The following is a 26753-nucleotide window of genomic DNA, read 5'->3' on the forward strand; positions in this document are numbered from 1 at the left end:
GTGCCTGTGTGTGTGTGTGTGTGTGTGTGTGTGTGTGTGTGTGTGTGTGTGTGTGTGTGTGTGTGTGTGTGTGTGTGTGTGTGTGTGTGTGTGTGTGTGTGTGTGTGTGTGTGTGTCTGTGTCTGTCTGTCTCTGTGTGTGTGTGTGCGTGTGTGTGTGTACAGAGAGAAGCCTACAGGCAGAGGGAGCAGTGTCGAGCTCTAACCTCACGGTCTCGTAAACACAGTGAGAACAGAAAAGCAATGTTAAGTGTATAACTCAGCCTACAGAACAGAGGGAATGGACACAGTTCTATCAGGCTGAAGGCATCAGATTGTTGCACTGCAGTAGAGAAATAGTAAGCTAATTCTCTTAGCTAATTTTCAATGAAATCATATGTGAAAAGTAGCCTGACACATTGATATGCCTGGCACAGCAGAGTTTGTTTCATTATTTGAAAACAACAGTATGCTATGAGATGTCAAAACGTAATACTTTACCTGTTGCCTTTGTTTACTAGAACCCCCATATTTTGGACAAAGTAGATCATCCACATGCAATAAAATGTGCTACAGCAAGTGAAACTATGACTATGAAGATGCATTTTAAGTGGTACAGTCTGTCACGCCCTGGTCGAGGTATTTTGTGTTTATCTTCATTTATTTGGTCAGGCCAGGGTGTGGCATGGGGTTTTTGTATGTGGTGTGTTGGTATTGGGTTTGTAGCTTAGTGGGGTGTTCTAGTTAAGGCTTTGGCTGTCTGAAATGGTTCTCAATCAGAGGCAGGTGTGTATCGTTGTCTCTGATTGGGAACCATATTTAGGCAGCCATATTCTTTGTGTGTTTCGTGGGTGATTGTCCTTAGTGTCCTTGTTCCTGTATCTGTGTTAGTTTACACTAGTATAGGCTGTTTCGGTTTTCGTTACGTTCTTTGTTTTGTAGTGTTTGTATTTAGATTTGTGTTACGTTTTGTTCATTAAACATGGATCGCAATCTACACGCTGCATTTTGGTCCGACTCTCTTTCACCGCATGAAAACCGTTACACAGTCATTGTGTTGTATAATGAGTGTGTTTGTGAACCTTCTTGCAGTATGTGTTGTTTATCAGGACAGGTGTGTGTGTGTGAACCCACATCAGCCCCAGCAGCCTGGTACCCTCTGGTCCTTGTTAGCCTCCCCTCGTACTTCAGGACAATCTCTCTGGCCTGCCTGGAACAAACACAGGGAGATAACAATGGCTTTTAAACTCTGATCTACAGTCAGTAGAAACACAAACACATCACACTGGAAGAGCGAATATGATTCAATACACTGATCTAGGTAAATCAGATATAGTAAAACATTTTAAAGACATGTAAATTATGATTCCAGAGATTGATGTAATTTCCGACAAAAATAACTTGCAGCAGGTTAAACCCTTGCATGGTCCTAGTTCAGCTTTACTGTGCGTGGGAGTAGAGTATTCCTGCTGTGGTTCTCAACCCATCACTGGGGTAGTTCAGATGTCTGTGGCACTTGCTCTAATCAACGATGCCTACTCTCAACAGGCTTTTCACAGACTCATGTGCTCCTCTGAAATTATACATCTTAAATAAAAATGGTTTAGGGCAGATTAAAAATATATTTTAGAAAGAGAGGAGGAGACTAAATAAAAAGAGCCAAAGCGGGAAGGGTGGACGGTAACGGAATTCTGGTTTCCATGGTTTCGTACTTGTGCCTATATCACCAGACCATTGGGCCTGCACACTCTTTTCTTTTTCAACTTGCTTATGGTACTACTACTAGGATAAAATGTATTGTTGATATGTATGTTATGTATGTATGTTATGGTACCACTAAGATAAACTCTATGGTTGATATCCTGTATGTTATGGTACTACTACTAGGATAAACTCTATGGTTGATATAATTTATGTTTGTAATGACTGTCTGATTGCTGCATTGGTACAGGTGTCCCTATTAAAATGTATAGCTGTTTAAATACCTAGATAAATAAAATGCACTGGAAATATAAATATTTAATACAAAAAAAAAGTTGAGTGTGCCATTTCAAAACAAATCAAATGAACTTCGAGATAAACGGGGACAGGAATTTCACAACAAGCATAACAGGTGAAAACGGGGGTATGAACCAGTGATTTGCAGTGTAAAATATGAGGTGTTTTTGCAGGGGGTGTAATCAGCAGTATTCACCCAGAGATTACTGAGGACGTAAAACGCAGGCTTGCATCTCATCCGTGTGACGGTCATAAAGCCTAGAGCAGTAATAACAAACCACCCATATAAAACCTGCTATGGCTAGAACCTACTCAGCACATCTTAGGAGGTCTCTCTCTCTCGCTCGCTCACTCTCTCGTTCTCCTGAAGTGATGCTCTTTGAGAAAAATACTGTAAACGGCTATAGTCAAATCACATCTATGTGTGGTTATAAAAAAAGAGTGACTTTAGGCTATTTACTGTATTAAAAAATTCATATTGAATTGTGTTTGCCTGACAACGCAACAAAATATTAACATTTTAAAAATATGTATCTGCTGCTTGGATAGTTCCATTTTAGCCACTGGCTTAATCCCGTTCTTTAACTTTTATTTTTGGTTGAGTTGGAGACGTGGATCTAACTTGTAGACAATTTAATAAGCTATTTACTGTATTTCAAAACATCATCCAGAAACCCCAGGCCTATTGTTCTATTGTCCATTTTTTGTTGAATTCTGGGTTGAATATAAGCAATTGTCGTTGATGACTTTGAAAATGCTATAAGGCTTAAATAGCCTCATTGATGATCCGTGAGTGATACAGTATGGTCATTTTGCTCTGTTAAACCTTCCCCTTTGGAATGACTTCCATAGCAACGGTGAATCTAAGTGGAGATCTCAACAATCATTGTCACAATAGCACATTGGTTATAGTCAGAGATAAACATCATAGCTAACCAGGGCTGGGCTTGGTTAAAACCCTGGGAAAGAGACCAAAGGGTAGCTGTAGATAGATCAACTCTCCAGTAGGAGGTGCTGCCCAGACTATTGTTGGTTTTCTGAAAGTGGATATAACATTGAAAATCTGACATTCTTTTAAAGGTAAAATTTCAACATATGTTATAGAAGGTTATCTATGTTGAAAATTGGTTACCATGATGACATAATCTTATTTCACCCTCAAAACAGTTTACGAAGATAACGTTTTTCAAATCCAATGTATTTTCCATGTAGATCCACATCACAATAAAGTACCAGGCAAAGTATTATTGTATTATTGTACAATGTAGAGAATAGCAAAAATAAAGACAAACCCTTGAATGAGTAGGTATTGTAAAACCTTTGACCGGTAGTGTATATTGACAAATTATGTTGAAACAACGTTGATTCAACCAGTTTGTGTCAAGAGGGACACAACCCATCCCCTTATCCAATTATCAGCTGAGGTCAAACACACGTGAGTCTACAAATTCAATTCTCTTCCTCAATAGTGAGTAGCAAAAGAATACTATATAAAAAGTCTAAATGAGTATGACATCCAGGCATTTAAAGCATACTAAACTTGATAATTTTGACATACTATAAGACTTAAATATTTGCAAACCTAAAACGCTTAGTATTTAGGACAGAAGTACAGGTATCTGGACAAGGTCCAAATGTCTAATCTGTGTTGCCAGGAGACATCTGGATTCCGATTTGAATTTAATAGCATCCTAAACCCCCAGAACAGGAGACAAACACAAAGGTATCAGGTGTGTCCCTCTAGATGCATGGTGTTTGTATAGTCAATGTGTGTGGGACTGGAGGTTCTGACCCCAGTAAAAATAGGAACCAGGTGAACCAACAGCTGATGAAATAATTACTCTGCTAATTTGGTTTATTTTCTGTGGGAGGAGCCATTAACGTGGCGAGGGAGTGAGGAGCCCGGGAGAGTCAGATGTTAATCGTTATTTACTTCGCCTCATGCTTTACATTCCGATGGCTCCTCCGCCCATTAGCGACAGAGAGTTAGAGCTTTTTCACCATTTATGAGCTCTCAGGTGTTAATGAAGAGCTAGTGTTTACATGTTTCCCCTATCTGACATGTTAATGGGTTTGGATAACCAGCCTGCAGGGGGGAAAACAACAGCGAAGAGGGAACAAAACGTGCACTTGACTATGCATAGGGGTTCTTATACTGTGGTCAAATGCATATTGTGATAAATCCATTTGTATACCCGTCCTGTCCATCTTAAGGAATTAAACCTAAGGCTGCATCCCCAATGGCCCCCTCTGCCCTACATAGTGCAATACTTTTGACCAGAACCCTATATGCCCTGGTAAAAAATGGTGCACGAAATATGGAATAGGGTGCCATTTTGGAGAGTTCTAAGATGCTGTACCTAAATCTCTGCCTTGGTTATTTTGAGCTCCAACACCTGTTACAATTAATTAGTATTATAACTATTGGACCTGTTACCTTGAATTAGTATTATAACTATTGGACCTGTTACCATGAAATAGTATTATAACTATTGGACCTGTTACCTTGAATTAGTATTATAACTATTGGACCTGTTACCATGAAATAGTATTATAACTATTGGACCTGTTACCATGAATTAGTATTGTAACTATTGGACCAGTTACCATGAATTAGTATTATAACTATTGAACCTGTTACCTTGAATTGGAATTAAAACTTTTATAATAATTATAATAATAATAATTCTATTCCTTGAATAGCTGGAATGTTTTTTGTCACCTCATACTTTCTAGGCTCGAGTACTGTGGTGCTGGACAATACCATAACACAGGATTGAGTACTGTGGTGAAGGACAATACCATAACACAGGATTGAGTACTGTGGTGCTGGACAATACCATAACACAGGATTGAGTACTGTGGTGAAGGACAATACCATAACACAGGATTGAGTACTGTGGTGAAGGACAATACCATAACACAGGATTGAGTACTGTGGTGGAGGACAATACCATAACACAGGATTGAGTACTGTGGTGAAGGACAATATCATAACACAGGATTGAGTACTGTGGTGAAGGACAATACCATAACACAGGATTGAGTACTGTGGTGCTGGACAATACCATAACACAGGATTGAGTACTGTGGTGAAGGACAATACCATAACACAGGATTGAGTACTGTGGTGAAGGACAATACCATAACACAGGATTGAGTACTGTGGTGAAGGACAATACCATAACACAGGATTGAGTACTGTGGTGAAGGACAATATCATAACACAGGATTGAGTACTGTGGTGAAGGACAATATCATAACACAGGATTGAGTACTGTGGTGCTGGACAATACCATAACACAGGATTGAGTACTGTGGTGAAGGACAATACCATAACACAGGTTTGAGTACTGTGGTGAAGGACAATACCATAACACAGGATTGAGTACTGTGGTGAAGGACAATATCATAACACAGGCTTGAGTACTGTGGTGAAGGACAATACCATAACACAGGTTTGAGTACTGTGGTGAAGGACAATACCATAACACAGGATTGAGTACTGTGGTGAAGGACAATACCATAACACAGGTTTGAGTACTGTGGTGAAGGACAATACCATAACACAGGATTGAGTACTGTGGTGAAGGACAATACCATTTGAGTACACAGGACAATACCATAACACAGGATTGAGTACTGTGGTGAAGGACAATATCATAACACAGGATTGAGTACTGTGGTGAAGGACAATACCATAACACAGGATTGAGTACTGTGGTGCTGGACAATACCATAACACAGGATTGAGTACTGTGGTGAAGGACAATACCATAACACAGGATTGAGTACTGTGGTGAAGGACAATACCATAACACAGGATTGAGTACTGTGGTGAAGGACAATATCATAACACAGGATTGAGTACTGTGGTGAAGGACAATACCATAACACAGGTTTGAGTACTGTGGTGAAGGACAATACCATAACACAGGATTGAGTACTGTGGTGCTGGACAATACCATAACACAGGCTTGAGTACTGTGGTGAAGGACAATACCATAACACAGGATTGAGTACTGTGGTGCTGGACAATACCATAACACAGGCTTGAGTACTCTGGTGGAGGACAATACCATAATACAAGCTTGAGTATTCCTGTGGAGGACAATAACATAAGACAGGCTTGACAACGGTGGTGGACATAGCACAGTCCATTGACATTCACCACACTATTTTTTAGGAACACTTTCATTAAGCAATACAGCAGTGTGTGGGCTTTACAGTGTGTGTATTTGTGTGTGTGCATGATTTACTTCAGAGATTTGAGTTTGTGTCTCATGGGCTGAGCTCGGGTGTGTATGTTGGTGATGGTGTGTACATGTGTGTCTACTCTATTCAGTATGTGTGCATCTATGTGCCTTACTTGAGGGCTTTGAGCTTGCGCCTCATAGGCCAGGCTCGGGTGCGTATGTTGGCGATGATCTCCTTCTGAAACTGGATGTTCTGGAACATCTGCTCTGGGTCGTTGCTGTCCGCATGCTCATCCTCCTTGCCCTCCTCATCTGATTGGCTGCAATGGGAGAGAAGGAGAGGGGTCAACATGTTATCTTGAGGGACAGCTGTGCTCTGCTGTGTGACTGAAGACAGACTCAAAGAAGCAGGATGTTGATAGTTGCTTTTTCTCTGTAAAGTCCATTTCCTCACAAGCAAGGCAAATGGTAAGAGTTCATAGCATGACACACACACACACACACATGCCCACCTGCACCAGAAGTAGGCATGCACCAAATACACACACACAAAGTGAATGTACACAGTCCCTACATTAAAATATCAACGTAATCCACACGGTTTATTTTTCATTTGAAAATGCAGTGAACCTAAAACAAGATTGAATCACTATTTGTTTAAGTCATACACATTAACTTAATTATCAAAGTGAGGATACTGAATGGCATGAAAATGTATAGGAGGAATGGTTGGGTAGATAATTTGACTCCTACAATATAAATATTCAGCTTGAGCAGGAGATGATGAAAATCTTAAAACCTCAGTCACAGGATGTGTTTGGAAATGACTCCATCCTCCTGAAGAAATCTCCAGTACCCTGTGCTCTCCAGTCACTCGTCTGGTCAATCTGTCAATTATAGAAACAGTGTTCCCTGACGACTGGAAATCTGCTGTCATAACACCAATCTTCAAGGCTGGAGATCCAACTGATGTGGCCAAATATAGGCCCATCTGCATTCTCCCAATCATATCCAAGGTGGTAGAAGAGGTGGTGGCCAACCAACTAATAGCCCACCTAAACTCAGGTCACTCTCCTCTCCATCCAATGCAGTTTGGTTTCAGGACACATCATTCAACCGAAATGGCAAACTGCTTCTTTGTCAAGGAAATAATGTCCAAATTTGCCAAAGGTTGAGTTGTCATAGCTGTTTTCCTGGATTTAAAGAAAGGATTCGACACAGTGAACCACAATGTGCTGCTATCCAAACTGTCAACCCACAAACTACCGGCACACACAAACAGATGGATGGAAGCCTGTCTGACCAAAAGAAAACAATTCACCAAAAATCAAACTTTCAACATCCGCTCTGTCGGGGTCCCTCAAGGATCCATTTTGTGCCCACTTTAATTTAGTATATACATCAATGCAGATGTATGCAGACGATACAGTGTTCTACTGTATGTACATGTCAAGACAAAGCAACAGCCAAAGCAACAGCAACGAACAAAATAGCTGACTGATTGGACTATTCATGTCTAACATTGAACAAAACAAAAACTGTCTGCATGTATTTTTCCACCAGGAACAGTGAGACCATCAGCCTGAGGGAATTTCATAAAAATGTAACTTGTAAAAAATTAAAAAATGTATATTTTTAGATAAAACTATACAAAATATAATCAGGTCACCAAATAACTATTTTGCTAAGGTATACATTAGCCTCAACAGCACTCTGTAGGGTAGCACCATGGTGTAGCCAGAGGACAGCTAGCTTCCGTCCTCCTCTGTGTATATTCACATCAATACAAAACCAAGGAGGCTCATGCTTCTCACCGCCTTCCATAGACTTACACAGAAATTATGACAACTTCCGGATGACGTCCTCCAGCCTATCAGCCTATTGCAGCATGAACTGACATGTTGTCCACCCAATCATAAGATCAGAGAATTAATCTAGCACTGAAAGCATAAGATACAGTTAGCTAGGAGTGTAATGTATAACATGTAGTGAGTAGTTGTCTCAAAGAGAGAGAAAGACTATAGTTGAACGTTTTGAACAAATTAATTTCTTCCAAAATGAAGGAGAAGCAAGAGAGAAATAGAGAGTAATTTTTTTCAGTTTCAGTTTCACTTACTTAGTTAGCAAATGCAGCTAGCTAGTTTAGCCTACTGAAACACCCTGCTCAAACAGAGGGATGCTATGTTAGCTAGCTGGCAATGACTTTCCAACACAACACGGGAACTCTTCCAAGTCAAGATAAGATGTTGGTTTTATTAATTTATTGCCACCCGGCCCGCTGGTGTAACTGCTTACTGACTCTACACTGTAACGTTACTGCATGATTGTAGTGGGTTTACTAACGGAGTAGTTCTATTAGCTAAGCTGACTATGACATTACATTAGCTAATATGGTGATAACGATGTAGGCTGTTTGTAGAGGTTTGGCTTGGAAAGTTTTCAGTCTGCCGATTCAGTTGAAAAACGTTTCTTAAATGGAAGCAAACAACAAAACGGGGATAAACATACCTGAATTTGTCCAATAGAAACTATTGTTTGCAACTGTCGTGTCTTTGGCTATGCCGGATTAAGTGATATGACATGCTATTCTATAAAATCATTTCTCTGTAATTAATATTACCTGATTAAGCTAATCAGGTAAATGTAATTAACTAGAAAGTCGGGTCACCACAAAATAATGTTTATAGAGCTGTTATCTTCTGAATAAACTCTTAAAGACCTAGTAATCTTTTACATCAATAGCAGTCAATATTTAATCGTCACTTTATTCAGTCTCATCTAAAAGTTATATATTCTTGGTTATCTTCATGAACCCTGGCTAAAACGTTGAATCAGCAATACAAAATTTGGTTTAATTATTTATTTACTAAATGCCTAAATAATCACACAGAATTACATCTACACAGAATGAATCATACATTGATTACAAATTATGTCATAAAGAAAACGTCCCTGGTGGACCGAACAGATAAGACAGCTGGTTACACAAAGAGAGGGGGTTGGGTTTGAATGAAAGAGCGGGAAGACTGAGTTACAAAAGGAGACGCTATGCTTTCGTAAATACAGTATCTTATGCATTCTAAATTACCGCCCATTTGAAAAAGGAAAATGCTATTAATATTTACTCTGAGCTGCGCTCCGGTAGGTTGGTCATAGATGGTAGGCCAGGTTGTCATTTGAAGCATGTCTGGTGGTAGAACGGTTACTTTGTGGTATTGTTGTGTGTGTTAGATTAGATACGTCGTCCGTTCTTTCCTAGCCCACGTTTACAGCGACTGCTGCTAACTCAAAGCCTAGGAGGTATCACTTTTGGAGTGAATAAGAGTTCAAAGTTCAGACCAAGTTGCCATACTTTTAAGCTCATGCTATATTCTGGCTGGTATAGTCGAAATTCATCCTTCCAGGGTGTAGGTCGTCACCTTCACATTGAAATTCGATGCCAATTGCGTTAGGTTCTTGCTGATGTTGGCTTAGTTCTGTAGGTGGTCTTTGTCCTTTCAACGGGGGACTGCCAGTCCGCACGTCCTTGGAACAGAAAGTTACATTTTCGTCCAGGGGGTTATATAGGATTGGGGGAGAGAGCCGTGTTTCATAGTTTACAACCCATATCTGTTCACTTGGCCTCTGAGTAAGCAGAGTGGTGTTCTTCTGACAAACTGTTCTCTCATTAAGAAGCTAAAAATGACATTTTATCTTTTCACAAATAGTTTCATATTTAAACATTTAAATTGCACAACAAGTCCATGTGAATCTGATATCTAGAATGTGTAGATTTTCCAAGATACAGTTTATGTTGCCCTATCATCAGTAATCATGTCTCAGACGCCAACTGAACTGACATCATATTCATTAAATCCCAACGCATATTTTCAACTGGTTGGATTACGGAACATGGTTCCGTTTCCCATCTTGTGAAGTCACCAGACTCTCTCTCAATGTTAACAAAGGGATTTTCAATAGTCACATCGGTAGAGCAGAGAGAGGAAAAAGGGGAAAGGTATTTATGGGGGTCATACACCTCCCCTCCCAGGCCAAAGTCATGACATAACTGTTGCACTAATGATTGCACCCTATATCAGCTAGATGCAGACAAGAGTGTGCAAGGCGGTATTCAATGTCACCGTCTGTCATCTCAAATGTGTCTCTCAACCTGTGTGCACCTACGTTGTAAACTTTCATTCATAGGCTAGGTTGTAGCAAACCTCATGATGGACATAGGGAAAATCTGAATATCATAGATGGGATGACGTATTGCTGCATAATGCTGTGGTAAACATGCTGGTTAAGTGTGACTTGAATTCTAAATAAATCACTGACAGTGTCACCAGCAAAGCACCCCCACACCATCACACCTCCTCCTCCATCCAATACACATGCAGAGATAATCCGTTCACCTACTCTGAGTCTCACAAAGATGGCGATTTGAACCCAAAATTTCCAATTTGGACAGATTTCCACCGGTCTAATGTCCATTGCGTGTGTTTCTTGGCCAAAGCAAGTCTCTTCTTATATTTGGTGTCCTTTAGTAGTGGTTTCTTTGCAGCAATTCAACCATAAAGGCCTGATTAACACAGTCTCCTCTGAACAGTTCATGTTGAGATGTGTCTGTTACTTGAACTCCGTGAAGCATTTTTTGGGCTGCAATCTGAGGCTGGTAACTCTAATGAACTTATCCTCTGCAGCAGAGGTAACTCTGTGTCTTCCTTCCTGTGGCAGTCCTCATGAGAGCCAGTTTCATCATAGAGCTTGATATTTTTGTGACTGCACTTGAGGAAACAAAAAATTACAGAAATTTCCCAGATTGACTGACCTTCATGTCTTGAAGTAATGATGGACTGTCGTTTGTCTTTGCTTATTTGAGCTGTTATTGCCATAATATGGACTTGGTCTTTTACTAAATGGGGCTATTTTCTGTATAATGCCCCACCTTGTCACAACACAACTGATTGTCTCAAACGCATTAAGAAGGAAAGAAATTCCACAAATTAACAAGATACAGCTGTTAATTGTAATGCATTCCAGGTGACTACCTCATGAAGCTGGTTGAGAGAATGCCAGAGTGTGTACAGCTGTTATCAAGACAAAGGGTGGCTACTTTGAAGAATCTCAAATACAAAATATATTTTGATTTGTTTAACACTTTTCTGGTTACTACAGTACATGATTCCATATGTGTTGATTCATAGTTTTGATATCTTCACTATTATTATACAATGTAGAAAATAGTAAAAAAATAAAGAAAAACCCAGGAATGTCTAGGTGTATCCAAACTTTTGCCTGGTACCGTATATATATATTTGAATAGTGTGTTATATTGTAGCATTGCATTGATGTTGATTGTTTTCTGCCCAGGGACTACAGATGAAACTGAGCAATCTAGCTCAATCTGGTGCAATGGCATGTTGTACATGGTCCCCGACAAATACATGAATACATCAGAAATAATACGAGGACCAGAATGGCAACAAGCCCTTGGGCTGTATTGGATTTTATCATCCATCTTGTATTATATATGTAATGTTGTCTCCTGCTGGAGCAGCCTTCTACCTTAATTATCAAATACATTCAGTCAATCAATCACTAACCTGTTTGACAACCTGGATGAGGATACATTTATACGACAACAGTTTCCATGTATACATGTAACTTACACTTTTGCAAGTCATAAAAAAGGATGCTATGGAGTTGAGGTCAAAAACTGAGAAATAATCATGTCCTCTGTCCACACAATGCATATTCATTTGGCACATGGAAAGCAATTTACATCTTACCACAGAGGGCTCTACATGGAACCCAAAAGGGTTCTACTTGGAACCAAAAAGGGTTCTCCTACGGGACAGCCGAAAAACCCTTTTAGGTTGAAGATAACACCTTTATTGTAAGATTGTAGAACTCACCCTGGCTGGTTGTCTTGATAAGATGAGTAAATCCGCCTGGAGTTCTTCCTGACCCTCTTGTGTGGCTTCATGGTAGTCGAGGGTCTACTGACCACAGCAGTCTCAGACACGCCACTCATCCTGACCGGAATTCAGCACTCGTGTGTGTTTCTGAGTGTGGGTGTGTGTATGTAAACTTTCAGCTCTGTCCATCCATCTGTGTGTGTGTTAGGGTCAGACTGTGTATGTGCATGACCAGTGTCCCTGCGTGTGTGTGTTCTCCGTGGTATTTGCTTGACCGCGTGTGTGTCCAGTTCAGTTCAAACTTTCAGAAAGCACTGACTTGACACATCCCCCTGTGCTCTCCTGAGACTCTCTGCAGACTGATTGAGGCAAAGCTGAATGAAGTCTAGGGGCCGTGTGTATGTGTGTGCGTGTTGGAGCTGAGAGACGGGAGTGGCTGGGGCAACCTGCAGTCGTGGTACCTCATTGGAGCATCAGACAGACCCTTGGCCGCACAAGCCCTGCCTGACTCTTTCTCGGATCCAATCAGAGAAATACTGAACTCTTAAAGGGCTAGTGCATGCAACACACACACCACACACACACACCTCCCTGGCTGTCATGAGTTGTATATTTGTGGCTAACACAACTATGGTTGGTTTGTGTGTTTTTCTCCAATCAAACTCAAATAATGAATCAATGATAATATCTTCTAACAGTAAAGCCTGTGACTCCATTCATTCAAACCCATAATGCAGTATAGGCCACTATGAGGGGAGTTTACTTGGTGTTTTTTTTACAATAGCAATTTGCTCATCCATTTGACCCCAGTGAAATGAATACAATCTAAAACCTTTATCAATTCACTTCATGAACTGACTGAATTGAAAAGTGAATTGATCTAACCCTGGTAGATAGTGGATACCGATCATAGTATATGATTTAAATAATATAGTGTACATTGTAATTCTTTCGATTTCATTCAGTTTCTTCCTAAGCAGGTCTAAAATGAAACCCTGAGCATTAAATAAACCCCTTTGGAACCTTTTGCCAGGAACACACAGAGAACTTTAATCCGGTTCACATACAGAGGTGCTTTCATAAGCCTTGGGGTGTAGTCAAATCAGATCAAATCACACCTCTTAACACAAATACAAGGGAATGTCTCTTCTCTGAGAAGTGACACCACGGCTAGTTAACAATGATATGATAATGGGCCATATGTTCAGTTGGCTCGTGTTGTCGTTAGTCTGTCGTTTTAGAATAGAAGGCAGAAGGTTATCGTAGCCCAATCGAGAGGGGACATGTTTTTTTATGCCATTTTTTAATTGAGTTCTCTGTGAGTGGACTCCATGGAGCACATCAGACAGGAACGTCTATGTGGGAGTCGATGGAAAAGTTTTAATTACTGAAAACCTGGAGACTGAATTGTCAGATCGAGGTCTTGCATGCTTAATAAGACATTTGAGGAAAAGTTCAGGGATGATGTCCCAAATGGCACTATATTCCCTACATAGTGCACTACTTTTGACAAGGTCCTAGAGGCTCTGGTCAAAAGTAGTGTACTAGAATATAGGGTGCCATTTGGGACATCATCCTGGAAGTAGGGATGTTATGAACAAAATGTTGTTTTAGTTTAAAGTTATTTCCAGTTATTTTAGTGAGGTATTAAAGGCTGAATTAAGACAGAGTTTGTGAAAAACCCTGGGCCGACTTCTTTAAATCTATGCTTTAATATGTAATAACAAAAGTGATATTTTATTATGTACTGGCACTGACTACCCAGGCCTGCAAGCAAAAATGGTTGCAACGACTGGCTAACGCCCTTTGCAGCGCCATGGGTTTTACACCGGTTTTAAAATGATTTTTTATTTTTATTTTTGTACTTATTTTTGGTGACGGAAAAACAACATCTTTACCTGGTTATCTGACCAGAAAAGCATCTTAAAACCAGAAAATGACGTCATTGTGGTATCCCATGCCAAATAGGGTGGTATGAATTGGGGTTATGCTGTGTATGGACTGCAATCTCTCCAGAAAACAGACAGGCCACACTAGGTCATCTTGCTTTGTAGATTTACTATCCCTTTAAGGTGGCTGGGCTGAATAGGAGAGATGTGCATGCTTACATCTCGTATCCAGACAGACTAGCTATCAAAGAATAGCACCATCATTATCTACAGTAATTACACAGTACTGCTTCACTGGGTTCCTCCACTGTACTGTCTCTCCCCCTACACACTCTTACAATGAACACACACACTCCCACACCCGAGCTCACACACACCCAAGTAATTCAGGCATCAATGGCTATTGTGACTAGTAGAATAGAGCTGTCGGCTATGCTTCAGTACTTTGAACACAAGTTTGGATAGTTCACGAGACATAAATTTGATGAAAGGTTAATTAGAAGTTTGTGGAAGCGTATATAAAGGCTTTATCAACATTATCTCACTGTGCCAGCCTCTGGAGACAGAGGTTCCGGCTGTAGGGGCTTCTATGGACCTTCCATTATAGGACATCACCACACAACGTTTTTAAAGACGTTTACCTCTGGAGTCTACTTTGAGTTTCAGGAAGGCTTTGGGATGATATTTGATTATGAGCCGTGGATGAAATCGTGTTAAATACCATAAACCTCTAGTCCTCTACAAAACAGCACTGTGATTTATTTCACGCCAAATGACCAAGATCAAAAGGGCAGTAATCTAAAAGACCATGGGGCAGTTTCCCAGACCCAAATTAGGACTAAAAAGTAGAGCCTCCATTGAAGGTGCTTTCTGATTCAGGACTAGGTTTGTGTCCGAGAAACGGCCCCTCAACAGTCATTACAGATTTCAGATATAGACAATCCTCGCCCATAAAATATCAAAACTAGAGCTCTGTTTAATGGGATGAGCGTAGGAACAGATTCTAGAAAGCGTTGTTCATCTGTGGTGCCAGTGATGTCCTTTATAAAAGGCCTATTTTGGTGTAATACATAAGCAGTAGTGTTGGAACATCAACACATTCACAATCACAATCACATTACAAAAGGCTCGGTATTGAACCTCATATTCTATTTCACAGATTTAAAATGTTCTATCTTTTCTGTCACCAAAGATGCCACAGTGCTGCTTTCATGATATCCAATTCACGAGAAAATACATTTATGCAGCCAATTATTTTCCTCAGCCTGATGTAATGTCCCTGGATCACAATGATAAAACCAAATGGATAGATGTAACAAGATTGATCTGTGGGGAAAAAAGCCTTGATTCATTACACACACACTTTAGCCTGAATTTAGATGTGTGTGACTGATAACGTTTATTTTTATATGGCTTTGACACATCATTTAGGGTTAGGGTATAGGGTTCTAGGTTAGTATAAGTGTTATACTGTACACTAGAGGCATGGTATAGGGTATAGCCTACCTTAGAGCATAACTGGATGGATTGGGCTCCTAAAGTGTGTCCTGTATTATAGGGTATAGGGTTAGTGTAGAAGGTATAGGGTGTAGAGCCCTCAAACTCAACTCTGGACCTTGAAGCCAGTTCCACTGCGTATTTTAGACCTGGGACACCAGGTCGGTGCAATAATTATGAGGTAGAACAGAAAACCAGCAGGCTTCAGATCTCGTAGTTAGCTTATAGCCTACCTAGAGCATAACAACTGGTTTTGAAGTTCTCTGATCTCAAAGTGAACAAAAAGTAAATCTCCCTTTAGCGCACCACAGCCCCTTGAAATAAAATAGGCCTAACATTCAGCCTATTCCCTTTATAGTATACTACTTTTAATCAGAGCCCTATGTGCCCTTGTCAAAATTACTGCACTATAAAGGGAAAAGGGTGCCATTTGGGATGCAAGCCATGAAACCCAAAGCTCCAAATGATCTACAGCCTATAAGGCTTTTTCCATTGAGAGTATAATTACAGGGATAACCTCTAACTCTGACCAAGGTCAGACATGTTAGTCTTTAGCCTCCATTACCGCCAGTTCATCTAGAGAGCTGCGGCACAAAGCAAAATGTAATCTCCGCCGAGAGATCGCTTTGCCGAGTCGGGACTTGGTCCAGCGCTATAACTCTGTGAGACAATCAAGCGAGGAGAAATTGAATCATGAAGTTGTAATGATAAAGGAAGCAGCAGCGGCAGCCCCTCTGCTGAATGATAGTGTCCCCTTCTGTAAATCCAATACCAGGTTTTATCTACTTTGTAATGAAGCTGATTCGCAACTAAAGGATCCTGGTGACAGAGTGACGTGGAAGGGGTTGCGTTGTGAGGTATGTAGAGAACACACTCCTAGAGAGGAGTATGTCTGGGCCTAGGCTGTTGTGTTGGGTTATGTTGAGAAGAGGTTGCAGATTGGTTGTCTAAAGTAGTCAGTTGATCATCTCGGGCTAATGCTCTTCGTTTATCTTTAACACATTTTTATTCATTTTTATGCCCAATGTTCAATATTACATTAGGTCTAATAGGCTTGGCAATAGGGGGCTCAGACTGATGAGAGGTGGCTAGGCTACAGGAGGCTCAGACTGATGAGAGGTGGCTAGGCTACAGGAGGCTCAGACTGATGAGAGGTGGCTAGGCTACAGGAGGCTCAGACTGATGAGAGGTGGCTAGGCTACAGGAGGCTCAGACTGATTAGAGGTGGCTAGGCTACAGGAGGCTCAGACTGATTAGAGGTGGCTAGGCTACAGGAGGCTCAGACTGATTAGAGATGTCTAGGCTACAGGAGGCTCAGACTGATTAGAGGTGGCTAGGCTACAGGAGGCTCAGACTGATGAGAGGTGGAGGGCTTTAGGTGGCTCAGGATTAGAGGTCTAGGCTACAGGAGGCTCAGACTGATGAGAGGTGGCTAGGCTACAGGAGGCTCATACTGATTAGAGGTGGCTAGGCTACAGGGGGCTCAGACTGATGAGAGGTGGCTAGGCTACAGGGGGCTCAGACTGATTAGAGATGTCTAGGCTTTAGGTGGCTCAGACTGATGAGAGGTGGCTAGGCTACAGGAGGCTCAGACTGATGAGAGGTGGCTAGGCTACAGGGGCTCAGACTGATTAGAGGTGGCTAGGCTACAGGAGGCTCAGACTGATTAGAGGTGGCTAGGCTACAGGAGGCTCAGACTGATTAGAGGTGGCTAGGCTACAGGGGCTCAGACTGATTAGAGGTGGCTAGGCTACAGGAGGCTCAGACTGATGAGAGGTGGCTAGGCTACAGGAGGCTCAGACTGATGAGAGGTGGCTAGGCTACAGGAGGCTCAGACTGATTAGAGGTGGCTAGGCTACAGGAGGCTCAGACTGATGAGAGGTGGCTAGGCTTTAGGTGGCTAGACTGCTAGAGGTGGCTAGGCTACAGGAGGCTCAGACTGATTAGAGGTGGCTAGGCTCACTGATTAGGGGGCTCAGACTGATTAGAGGTGGCTAGGCTACAGGGGGCTCAGACTGATGAGAGGTGGCTAGGCTACAGGAGGCTCAGAATGATGAGAGGTGGCTAGGCTACATGAGGCTCAGACTGATGAGAGGTGGCTAGGCTTTAGGGGGCTCAGACTGATTAGAGGTGGCTAGGCTACAGGGGGCTCAGACTGATTAGAGGTGGCTAGGCTACAGGGGGCTCAGACTGATTAGAGGTGGCTAGGCTACAGGGGGCTCAGACTGATAAGGCTACATGAAAAAGGCAAGGATACACTTGAGATATGATAATAACATAATTCAGGTTTTAAACTAGTCCCTGTCTACAGTGTTTTCCTAGTCAGGCAGTTCTTTCCTCTCTATTTTAATGACATCGGAAATACCTTAGTCATGACTTCTTCTCGCTGGAACTTCCCGCCAATAGTGCTAAATCTGCCGCGCATGATTCACAGGGCGGGAAAGTGATGCCTGAGCGCGTGTTTCGCTGGAACATCTATGCAACGGAGAGGAGGCTGAAAGGTAATGAAGATTTGAATCTCTTACGCCAGCAGAAACATCTACAGGGCCTGTACATTCTCTCTCCTCTGCATGAATCGTCTTGATAGAACAAATGATTTTGCAACTGCACTTCTTGTTTTGAATGACATGCTGACATGTGGACCAATCTTGATACACTCAGGAAACTAATAAAGCCAATGCAACGGCCAGTTTTACAAATGGTGGGGCCACAACATGGATGGGCATTCATAAAATTCCATTGTGTCCGACATGGTAGGCTACACCTCAGTAAGCATGAGCCAACGTCTTTCAGACGTCTCGTTTTGGTCCGGTCCAGACCCAACGTCTTGTTTTGGTCCGGTTTTACAAAACTTGTTTTGGCGGTCCAGAACACTTGTTTTGGTCCGGTCCAGATAACGTCTTGTTTTTCCGGTCCAGACACTGTAGGCTTGGACCGGTCCAGACCCAACGTCTTGTTTTGGTCCGGTCCAGACCCAACGTCTTGTTTTGGTGTTTTACAAAACTGTAGGCTAAACACATAGATAGGCATAACATTCAACTTCAGGCAACACTGTAGGCTAGACCTCGGTAAGCATGGACCGACGGCGATGCCCTTTGAATGTCTTATTTTTGCGTCCAGTCCGTACAAAACCTGAAACACTCATAGACGTCTATGTCTCCTTGATTTGGCCCAAACACAGACGTCTATGAACTACGCCTTTTCAACTTTCATTCAGAACCGAAAATTAACTTGATTTCAATGCCTGGAAAATATGTATTTTAAATGTACGGAAAATACATCTTTTCACCCTTCATTCAGAACCTAAATTTAACTTAACTTCAATGTCTGGAAAATGTGTATTTTACACGTCTTTTCAACGTTATTTTGCTTATTGGGACTATTCTAGTTTTGCGGTGGCAGCATTGTTTGGTCTTTCCTAGGGCAGCAGAAGGGCAAGGACCAGGCCTGCTTGTAAACAAGGACCGTTTTTTTCCTGATCAATTTGATGTTATTTTAATGGGCAGCAAAATGTGCTATTCTTTCAAAAACAAGGACATTTCTAAGTGACCCCAAACTTTTGAACGGTAGTGTACCTAGAAAGACTCACAGCTGCATAAACGCTGAAAAAGGTGATTCTAATTGACTCAGGGGTGTGAATGCTTAAATAAATGAGGTATTTCTGTATTTCATTTTCAATACATTTGCAAAGAATTATAATAACATGTTTTCACTTTGTCTTTATGGGGTATTGTGTGTAGATGGGTGAGAATAAAAAAAGCAGTTGGCGGCAGCTCCAAAATGCAGGTGTTTCAGCCTGGCTCAGTGCTTTCTGTGATGGCGGGGCAAGCCAGCAGGAAATATGGAGTGTTGCGCCGTGATTGGCTCAGTGTTCTGTCACTCATGGGGACACTACATCACCGCCAAGTCTAAGGCTAGACCTTGACAATTCTAGCCCCCTGGGTGCTGCCATAGAGTTACATTAAAAGTGCCCATCCAAGAAGGCTCCAAGAAGGCCCAAGCATTTCGCTACACTCGCATTAACATCTGCTAACCATGTGTATGTGTGACAAATAAACATTTGATTTGAAGGTCATTGGCCACAGATAAAATGACGTCAAATGACGTTATATCTACAGTAGCTTTGATTGGACTGATCATGTCAACATCATACTTTCAAAATCTTAGCTAGTAGTCATCATAATGAATCAAGTCGACAATCTACTGGCAAATCCTTTTTAATCCTTGTCGTATGAAGATAAATAATGATGAGAAATGAAAGATAAAAGGTATCGGTGCTCATCGGCCATCGGCCATAAACATTAAACAAATAATTGGAAATCGCAAATTCAACAATGACTGGTTTGGAAGGAATCAGTGGCTAACTGCAAGCATTGCAAAGCACTCTTTAGCCTGCTATTCAGTAGAGTGGCTGTGGCTGTGTGGTCCCAAGTCTAAGATTAAGGGTCTCTTTTCCTAGTTTCAAATGATAAACATTCAACATTGGCCATGCTGTCAATAAAGCATGATTTGTGCCGCGCTCAAAACAACTGTTTCCTCGGAACTGCAAAATCTGACTTTAGTGAGTTCAAGACAACTGGGAACTCTTGAAAAACAAGCTCTGACTGGGAAAATACGTTTTGAACTTTCATCCAACTCGGAATTGTAAATTGGGAACTCGGGCTTCTTTCTAGAGCTACAACCTGAAGATCACTGACATCATCATGATTCAACCTTTTTTTTTAGTTCCCAGTTGTCTTGAAAGCACCATAAATCCAGAGAATGCCAGACTTTGATGACAAAGTTTGAAGACAATATTTTCCCACGAAGGCCAGCCCGCACCACCTTCCTGTTCAAGTGAACACAGCACAACAAGGTGAGTCAAACTATTGATTGTATGCTGCTGCATAAATGATGTAATATGCCAGGGGATATGTCTACTGTAGCTAAGAAAGTAATACTAAGTGTATGTTGTTAGCAGCCCATGTGCCTCACCCTAATAATTTGGTCTATTTTCACCTACTGTTCTGACTTGCTGGTGCACATGTTGCCTCAATAACCTGTTTTTGTTGAAATGTAATCATCAAATATTGTAAGAGCTTACATTGTCTGCTTAGATGCCCCCTTTATTTATCATAAGAACGGCCCATGTTCTGAATTCTGTCGCTGTACATTTCAAAAGTGCTGAACAAATAGTTCTATTGACTGCGTTCATCCTAGCCTGCTCATTAATGTCTTAATCACTATTACGGATTGCCTCTTATCCGCTTGTTGTCCCCTTATGCCATAGTTTGTACATCTCAATTGGCAGTAGAAACCACATTTGTTTAAGCAAATCAGCCATATCAGCTTTTTTTAAAGCAGTAAATGAGGCTGAATGAACTGTTTCTCTGCCAGACAAGGCTCCGCTGATAGCCAGATGTAACAGTGGTATAGTGCAATTCATCTATTGTGTTGTGGCTTAGCTGGCATGCATCCCACATTTTAATTGTTTTGCCCCAACAACATTTACATGCTAAAATCGCCACTGCTGAAGGCACTGCACATATCTACCACAAATACCTCATATCTTTGCAAATTGATCTGGTACTGGTACTATAGCTCCACTCCTGCGTATTTTATTATATTCCTCGTTACTATTGTATTATTTTTAAACACTGCATCGTTGGGAAGGGCTCATCAGTAAGCATTTCTCGGTAAAGTCTACACCAGTGCTATTCAGTGCATGTGACAAATAATGTCATTTTGATTCCATACGGCTTGTCTGTTTCATCAGATGGATTCAAGATTGAAATGTCTTTATTGGACTATGCTAAACCATATCAGATAAATCAACTAGAACAGCTGAATTTTCTGATGTAAAATGCGTGTGCCTGGTTTTTGTCTGTGGAAGAAGTGTAATTTGTTAGATGTAAGAGAGGGGTGGGAGGCAAATTCTCCTATGAAAAACATAGTAGTATTGGGAATAAAACTACTCATGCTTAAATCAATTGAATTCCCTCAGTTGGACCCTGAAACAAATGTCATGTGAAAGAAATAGGCCTTACAACTAACTATACAAAAAAATACGCCATACAGCAACTACAATGTTATGGTAATTAGCATAAGATTTACTTTAAAAGCCTTAACTATCAAGGGAAACATTTCAAACTATTATTTTAAACACAAGCGTAATTTACATAAAGTACATTTTATATCTCCCCCTTAATGCCTCAATTTGAATACATTTGCAGCTGCCGAATGAGCCATATTATCGTTTAATTGAGCAAATGTTTTTGTGAAAACACCACTAGGCCATAAAAGCTAATAAATAAAATGCGTTGGTGATAATTCTGCTGTGCGTATGGCTGTCTGCAAAGGGTACGAATCAATTAAGCATTAAAACGAAACATTATAACGGCTGTCAGACTATAGCGGCTGTCATTACATTTCATCTGCTCTGATAATGGCGTCCTAGCTCAGCAAATCGAGTCTAAACTAATATTACAGACAGCTCACCAGAGCCCTGTTCTATGAATCTGGTTTGAGGAGGTAGCGAAGTAACTTCGGTCAACTCTGAGTTCAACTCGGGATAACTGGTCACACGAAAGTGGCTTCCCTTTATCCAGGTACATTTCTATGGCAACGAATCCTTCAGAACTAACCTGCAGGCTAATCTAGGTCGAACTCAATTTATACCTGAATGAAGTCGTCGCGAGTTGAGGACCGATTTATCAGATTCTCTCTCTCGCAAAAATTGTGTTATCATCCCCTCCATTTGAGAAAGACGACTGATTAAATATTTGATTATTCTAATGTATTTTTGTGTTAAAATATAGTAATAATGAAATACCTATCACATTACATATTTAGTAATGACATAATGCCTATACAACTTCACGCAAAGTAAAACATTAATTACGTCATTAACGACACATAATACAAAGGCTGCTGAATTTACAAGATACACTTTTCTTTCATTTTGATTTCGCCACAAATGCAGCCTGAGTTGGAACGTGAAGCTAACTGAAGCTGCTTAGCTTTAGAATTACTCAGGGTTTTCTGTCTTGCGTCGCAGTTGAGTCCTCTGGAAGCTGTACACGACCAATGGCTGGATTCGTAAACAGCATGATGGCACCTCCAAGTGGATTGATATATATTTGCAGTTTGTGAACCTTCCCAGGCATGAAAACGAAATGCATTCATCATTCATTTACTCAAGTCAAATTAACTATTTTTGGACGAGTAGCATATGCACAAAAACCTGCACATTGTTTTGTCAGTCAATCATCTCTGTTTGGCATCAGTCATTAAACCATTGGCTCATTCTTTCATTTCCAGGCACAAAATCCATGTCTGCAGCCTCACCCTTCAAAACAGGATGCTATTATGTATGACCTCTTTTCAGCCCGTTATGTTTCAGCCCGTTATGTTTCAGCCCGTTATGTTTCAGCCCGTTATGTTTTAGCCCGTTATGTTTCAGCCCGTTATGTTTTAGCCCGTTATGTTTCAGCCCGTTATGTTTCAGCCCGTTATGTTTCAGCCCGTTATGTTTCAGCCCGTTATGTTTCAGCCCGTTATGTTTCAGCCCGTTATGTTTTAGCCCGTTATGTTTCAGCCCGTTATGTTTCAGCCCGTTATGTTTCAGCCCGTTATGTTTTAGCCCGTTATGTTTCAGCCCGTTATGTTTCAGCCCGTTATGTTTCAGCCCGTTATGTTTCAGCCCGTTATGTTTCAGCCCGTTATGTTTCAGCCCGTTATGTTTCAGCCCGTTATGTTTCAGCCCGTTATGTTTCAGCCCGTTATGTTTCAGCCCGTTATGTTTCAGCCCGTTATGTTTTAGCCCGTTATGTTTTCAGCCCGTTATGTTTCAGCCCGTTATGTTTCAGCCCGTTTATGTTTCAGCCCGTTATGTTTCAGCCCGTTATGTTTCAGCCCGTTATGTTTCAGCCCGTTATGTTTCAGCCCGTTATGTTTCAGCCCGTTATGTTTCAGCCCGTTATGTTTTAGCCCGTTATGTTTCAGCCCGTTATGAGCAAAAATACAAACGCAACATGTAAAGTATTGATCCTAGAAATGTTCCATATGGACAGAAAGATTATTTCTGTGCACAAATGTGTTTACATCCCTGTTTGTGAGCATTTCTCCTTTTGCCAAGATAATCCATCCACTTGACAGGTGTGGCAAATCAAGAAGCTGATTAAACTGCATGATCATTACACAGGGGCACCTTGTGCTGGGGACAATAAAAGGCCACTCTAAAATGTGTCACACAAGTTTTGAGGAAGCGTACAATTTCTGCACCATAAGCTGCCTCCAATGTCATTGGAGTTTGGCAGTACATCCAACTAGCCTAGAATCTCCACATCCGGCTTCTTCACCTGCAGGATCTGAGACCAGCCATCCAGACAGCTGATGAAAGTGATTAGTATTTCTGTCTGTAATAAAGCCCTTTTGATGGGAAAACTCATTCTGATTGACTGGGCAGGGGCGCAGCCATGGGTGGGCCTGGGAGGGCATAGGCCCACTCACTGGGGAATTCATTCATTTAAATTGACTGATTTCTTTATATGAATTGTAACTAAGTAATTTCATTGAAATTGTTGAATGTTGCGTGTATATTGTGTATAGGGTGTATGCTGTATTTGTCCTTGATGGGCCATAATATAGTGGACTAGTAAACATGCAGTTACAGTAATGAACATTCCCCCTCAGTTTCAATCAGCATGATGTATCTGCAGTCTCTCCCCCCCCCCCTCCCCAGAGAGGCTCACTAGCCGTATGGTAAACACTGTATTGTAATTGGTTCTACCCCCAGGTGGTCAGGCTCTGCAGCAGCAACAGCTTGGAGAAATGAAGACAAATTGGATGTGAGAGACTTAACCAAACAGAGGAGAAACAGACTGCAGGGAGAATAACCACTCTGTTTAGACTTCTTCTGAAGAGGCTGGTCCGAGTTCAGACAGCTCCCTTATCTTTAGATTTTCTGTTCTTTTGAGACAGACATGTGGACCAAATGACATCCCAGTCCGCTGTCATTGAAAAAAGAAAAAAACAAAGATAGAAAAACTAAAATGCTTTCAATCTTTAATGACACTAGCCTACAGTACATCGTTTTCTAAACGCTTTTGCAATAGCCAACATTTCAGTAGTATACATTTTGTTGCTTTTTTACATATTTTTGTTTTATGGACAGTGACAGTTGGAAGGTAAAGAGGGAGACAGATAGGTCCAGTGGCAATTTTAACATGTATATCTTGGTGGGGCAAAAAAACTTGTTTTGTTTTGCCCACAAACTGTTCGGGCCTACATAAAGCTGTCCCATCCTCAGAGTCCCAACAGCAGTCCCAACACCTTACCACTGCGACATCTGGCTATCAGCTGAGCCTTGTCTGGCAGCCAAACAGTTCATTCAGCCTCATGTATTGCCTTTAAAATAACATGCAAAACAGGTAACCCAAAAAGGTGGGGCTGCCCTGAATGACGGTCGCCATTGGATAAGCCTACAGTAAATGGGATTCGTGGCCCCGTTGCCTGCAGGTATGTGGGGTCCAGAGTAGGCAGAGCTACCACTAGACCAAACTTCAAGTAATTCACTGTTTTAACATGATAACTAAGCACCCTTCATTTGACCACAGTGTGTCTTTAACAATCAAATAAATTAAATCAATTGGTTTCAGACATTAGCCAACATGTCAATCAATCAGCACTAGATGGCAGAAGCGAGCCTTGTCTCTATCTTGTTCTGTGTTGTGCACTACTTTTGACCAAGCCCTGGCAAAAGGAGTGAACTACATAGGAGATAGGGTGCCATTTGGGACGCATAGAGATCTGATGGATATGAATCCAATTTCAATCACATTTATTTATAAAGTCCTTTTTTTACATCAGCTGATGTCACAAAGTGCTGTACAGAAACCCAGCCTAAAACCCCAAACAGCAAGCAATGCAGATGTAGAAGCACGGTGGCTAGGAAAACTCCCTAGAATGGCCAGAACCTAGGAATTAACCTAGAGAGGAACCAGGCTCTGAAGGGTGGCCATTCCGTTTCTGTCAGTGCCAGGTGTAGATTATAACAGAACATGGCCAAGATGTTCAAATGTTCATAGATGACCAGCAGGGTCTGATATTAATAATCACAGTGGTTGTAGAAGGTGCAACAGGTCAGCACCTCAGGAGTAAATGTCAGTTGGCTTTTCATAGCCGATCATTCAGAGTTTGAGACAGCAGGTGTGGCAGAGAGAGAGTCCAAAACAGCAGGTCCGGGACAAGGTAGCACGTCCAGTGAACAGGTCAGGGTTCAATAGCTGCAGGCAGAACAGTTGAAACTGGACAGCAAGGATCCATCAGGCCAGGTAGTCCTGAGGCATGGTCCTAGGGCTCAGGTCCTCTGAGAAAAGAGAGAGAGAGATTCAGGTCCTCTGAGAGAAGAGAGAGAGAGAAAGATAGAGAAAATGAGAGAGAGAATTATAGGGTGCATACAGTGCTTATCCCTACTACATGTTCACACAGCTAGTTAAAGGCATTCTGTTGCTGCATGCTGTTTGTTTGATAATGACCTTTTAAGCTTTCTGCCAATATCAGTTATGTCTATGTCCTGGGAAATATTCTTGTTACTTACAACCTCATCCTAAATGCATTAGCCTACATTAGCTCAACTGTCCCATGGGGGACCCACCGATCCTGAAGAAGTTGAGCTTGTTATGGAGCCTACTACTATAAATTGGGTGGCAGCTTCAAACAGACTGCATTTGCTGCTGCTGCTGCTGCTGCTGTTGCAGTCGAGACAGTTAGCCAGCATAGACATGAAAGGCTCACCCTACTGGAAGGGGAGAGGAGCGCCAGTGAACTCTAGCTGAACTTTGCTAAAGTCGCAAATAGAGCAGGTTATTTTAGAGCGTTCTGCTGAGAGAAAGAGAAAGGTGATGTTACTGATTTTTCCTGTTGGGTTGGTTTGAGACCTCTTATGTTAATCTTTAGGTCCACCAGCTCAGGTTCTGCACTCGTGTATGTAGCTGATACATGCTCTAATTTTCCTCTCCTCCCCTCTGCTCCCCTCTCCTCTCCCCCTCGGCTCCCTCTCCTCTCCTCTCCTGCCAGTCAGCAGAAAACCCAAAACACAGAAACCAAAACTGGTTTCACCTCCTCCTCAATGTCCCTCCTGCAGATACACTGTGCAGTCAGTCATCAGACAAACCATTCTCTTTATTTCTGTCTCAGGGATCAAATGGTACAAAAGACCCCGAAAACACATGGCTGGTGTTATTTCCCTATCTTTCTCTCTCTGTCTCTCTCTCCCTCTTGTTGTCTCTCTCCTCCTTTTCTCTTATGATGCTT

General features: G+C 41.5%; 1 protein-coding gene across 1 annotated transcript; it reads right to left on the reverse strand.

The window, feature by feature from the left end:
- Positions 1 to 1112: 1112 nt before the first annotated feature.
- Positions 1113 to 12202, reverse strand: LOC135530594 (transmembrane channel-like protein 3; the record flags this gene model as incomplete). The annotated part of the gene is made up of 3 exons (XM_064958895.1): positions 12070 to 12202; positions 6346 to 6492; positions 1113 to 1188 (listed from the first exon to the last, which is right to left on the reverse strand). Coding segments are annotated over exons 1-3 (342 nt in total), but the record flags the coding sequence as incomplete, so codon positions are not given.
- Between the last annotated feature and the right edge of the window lie 14551 nt (positions 12203 to 26753).

The sequence above is a fragment of the Oncorhynchus masou genome, unplaced genomic scaffold (genome assembly GCF_036934945.1).
Source record: "Oncorhynchus masou masou isolate Uvic2021 unplaced genomic scaffold, UVic_Omas_1.1 unplaced_scaffold_1390, whole genome shotgun sequence".
Taxonomy (NCBI): Eukaryota; Metazoa; Chordata; class Actinopteri; order Salmoniformes; family Salmonidae; genus Oncorhynchus; species Oncorhynchus masou.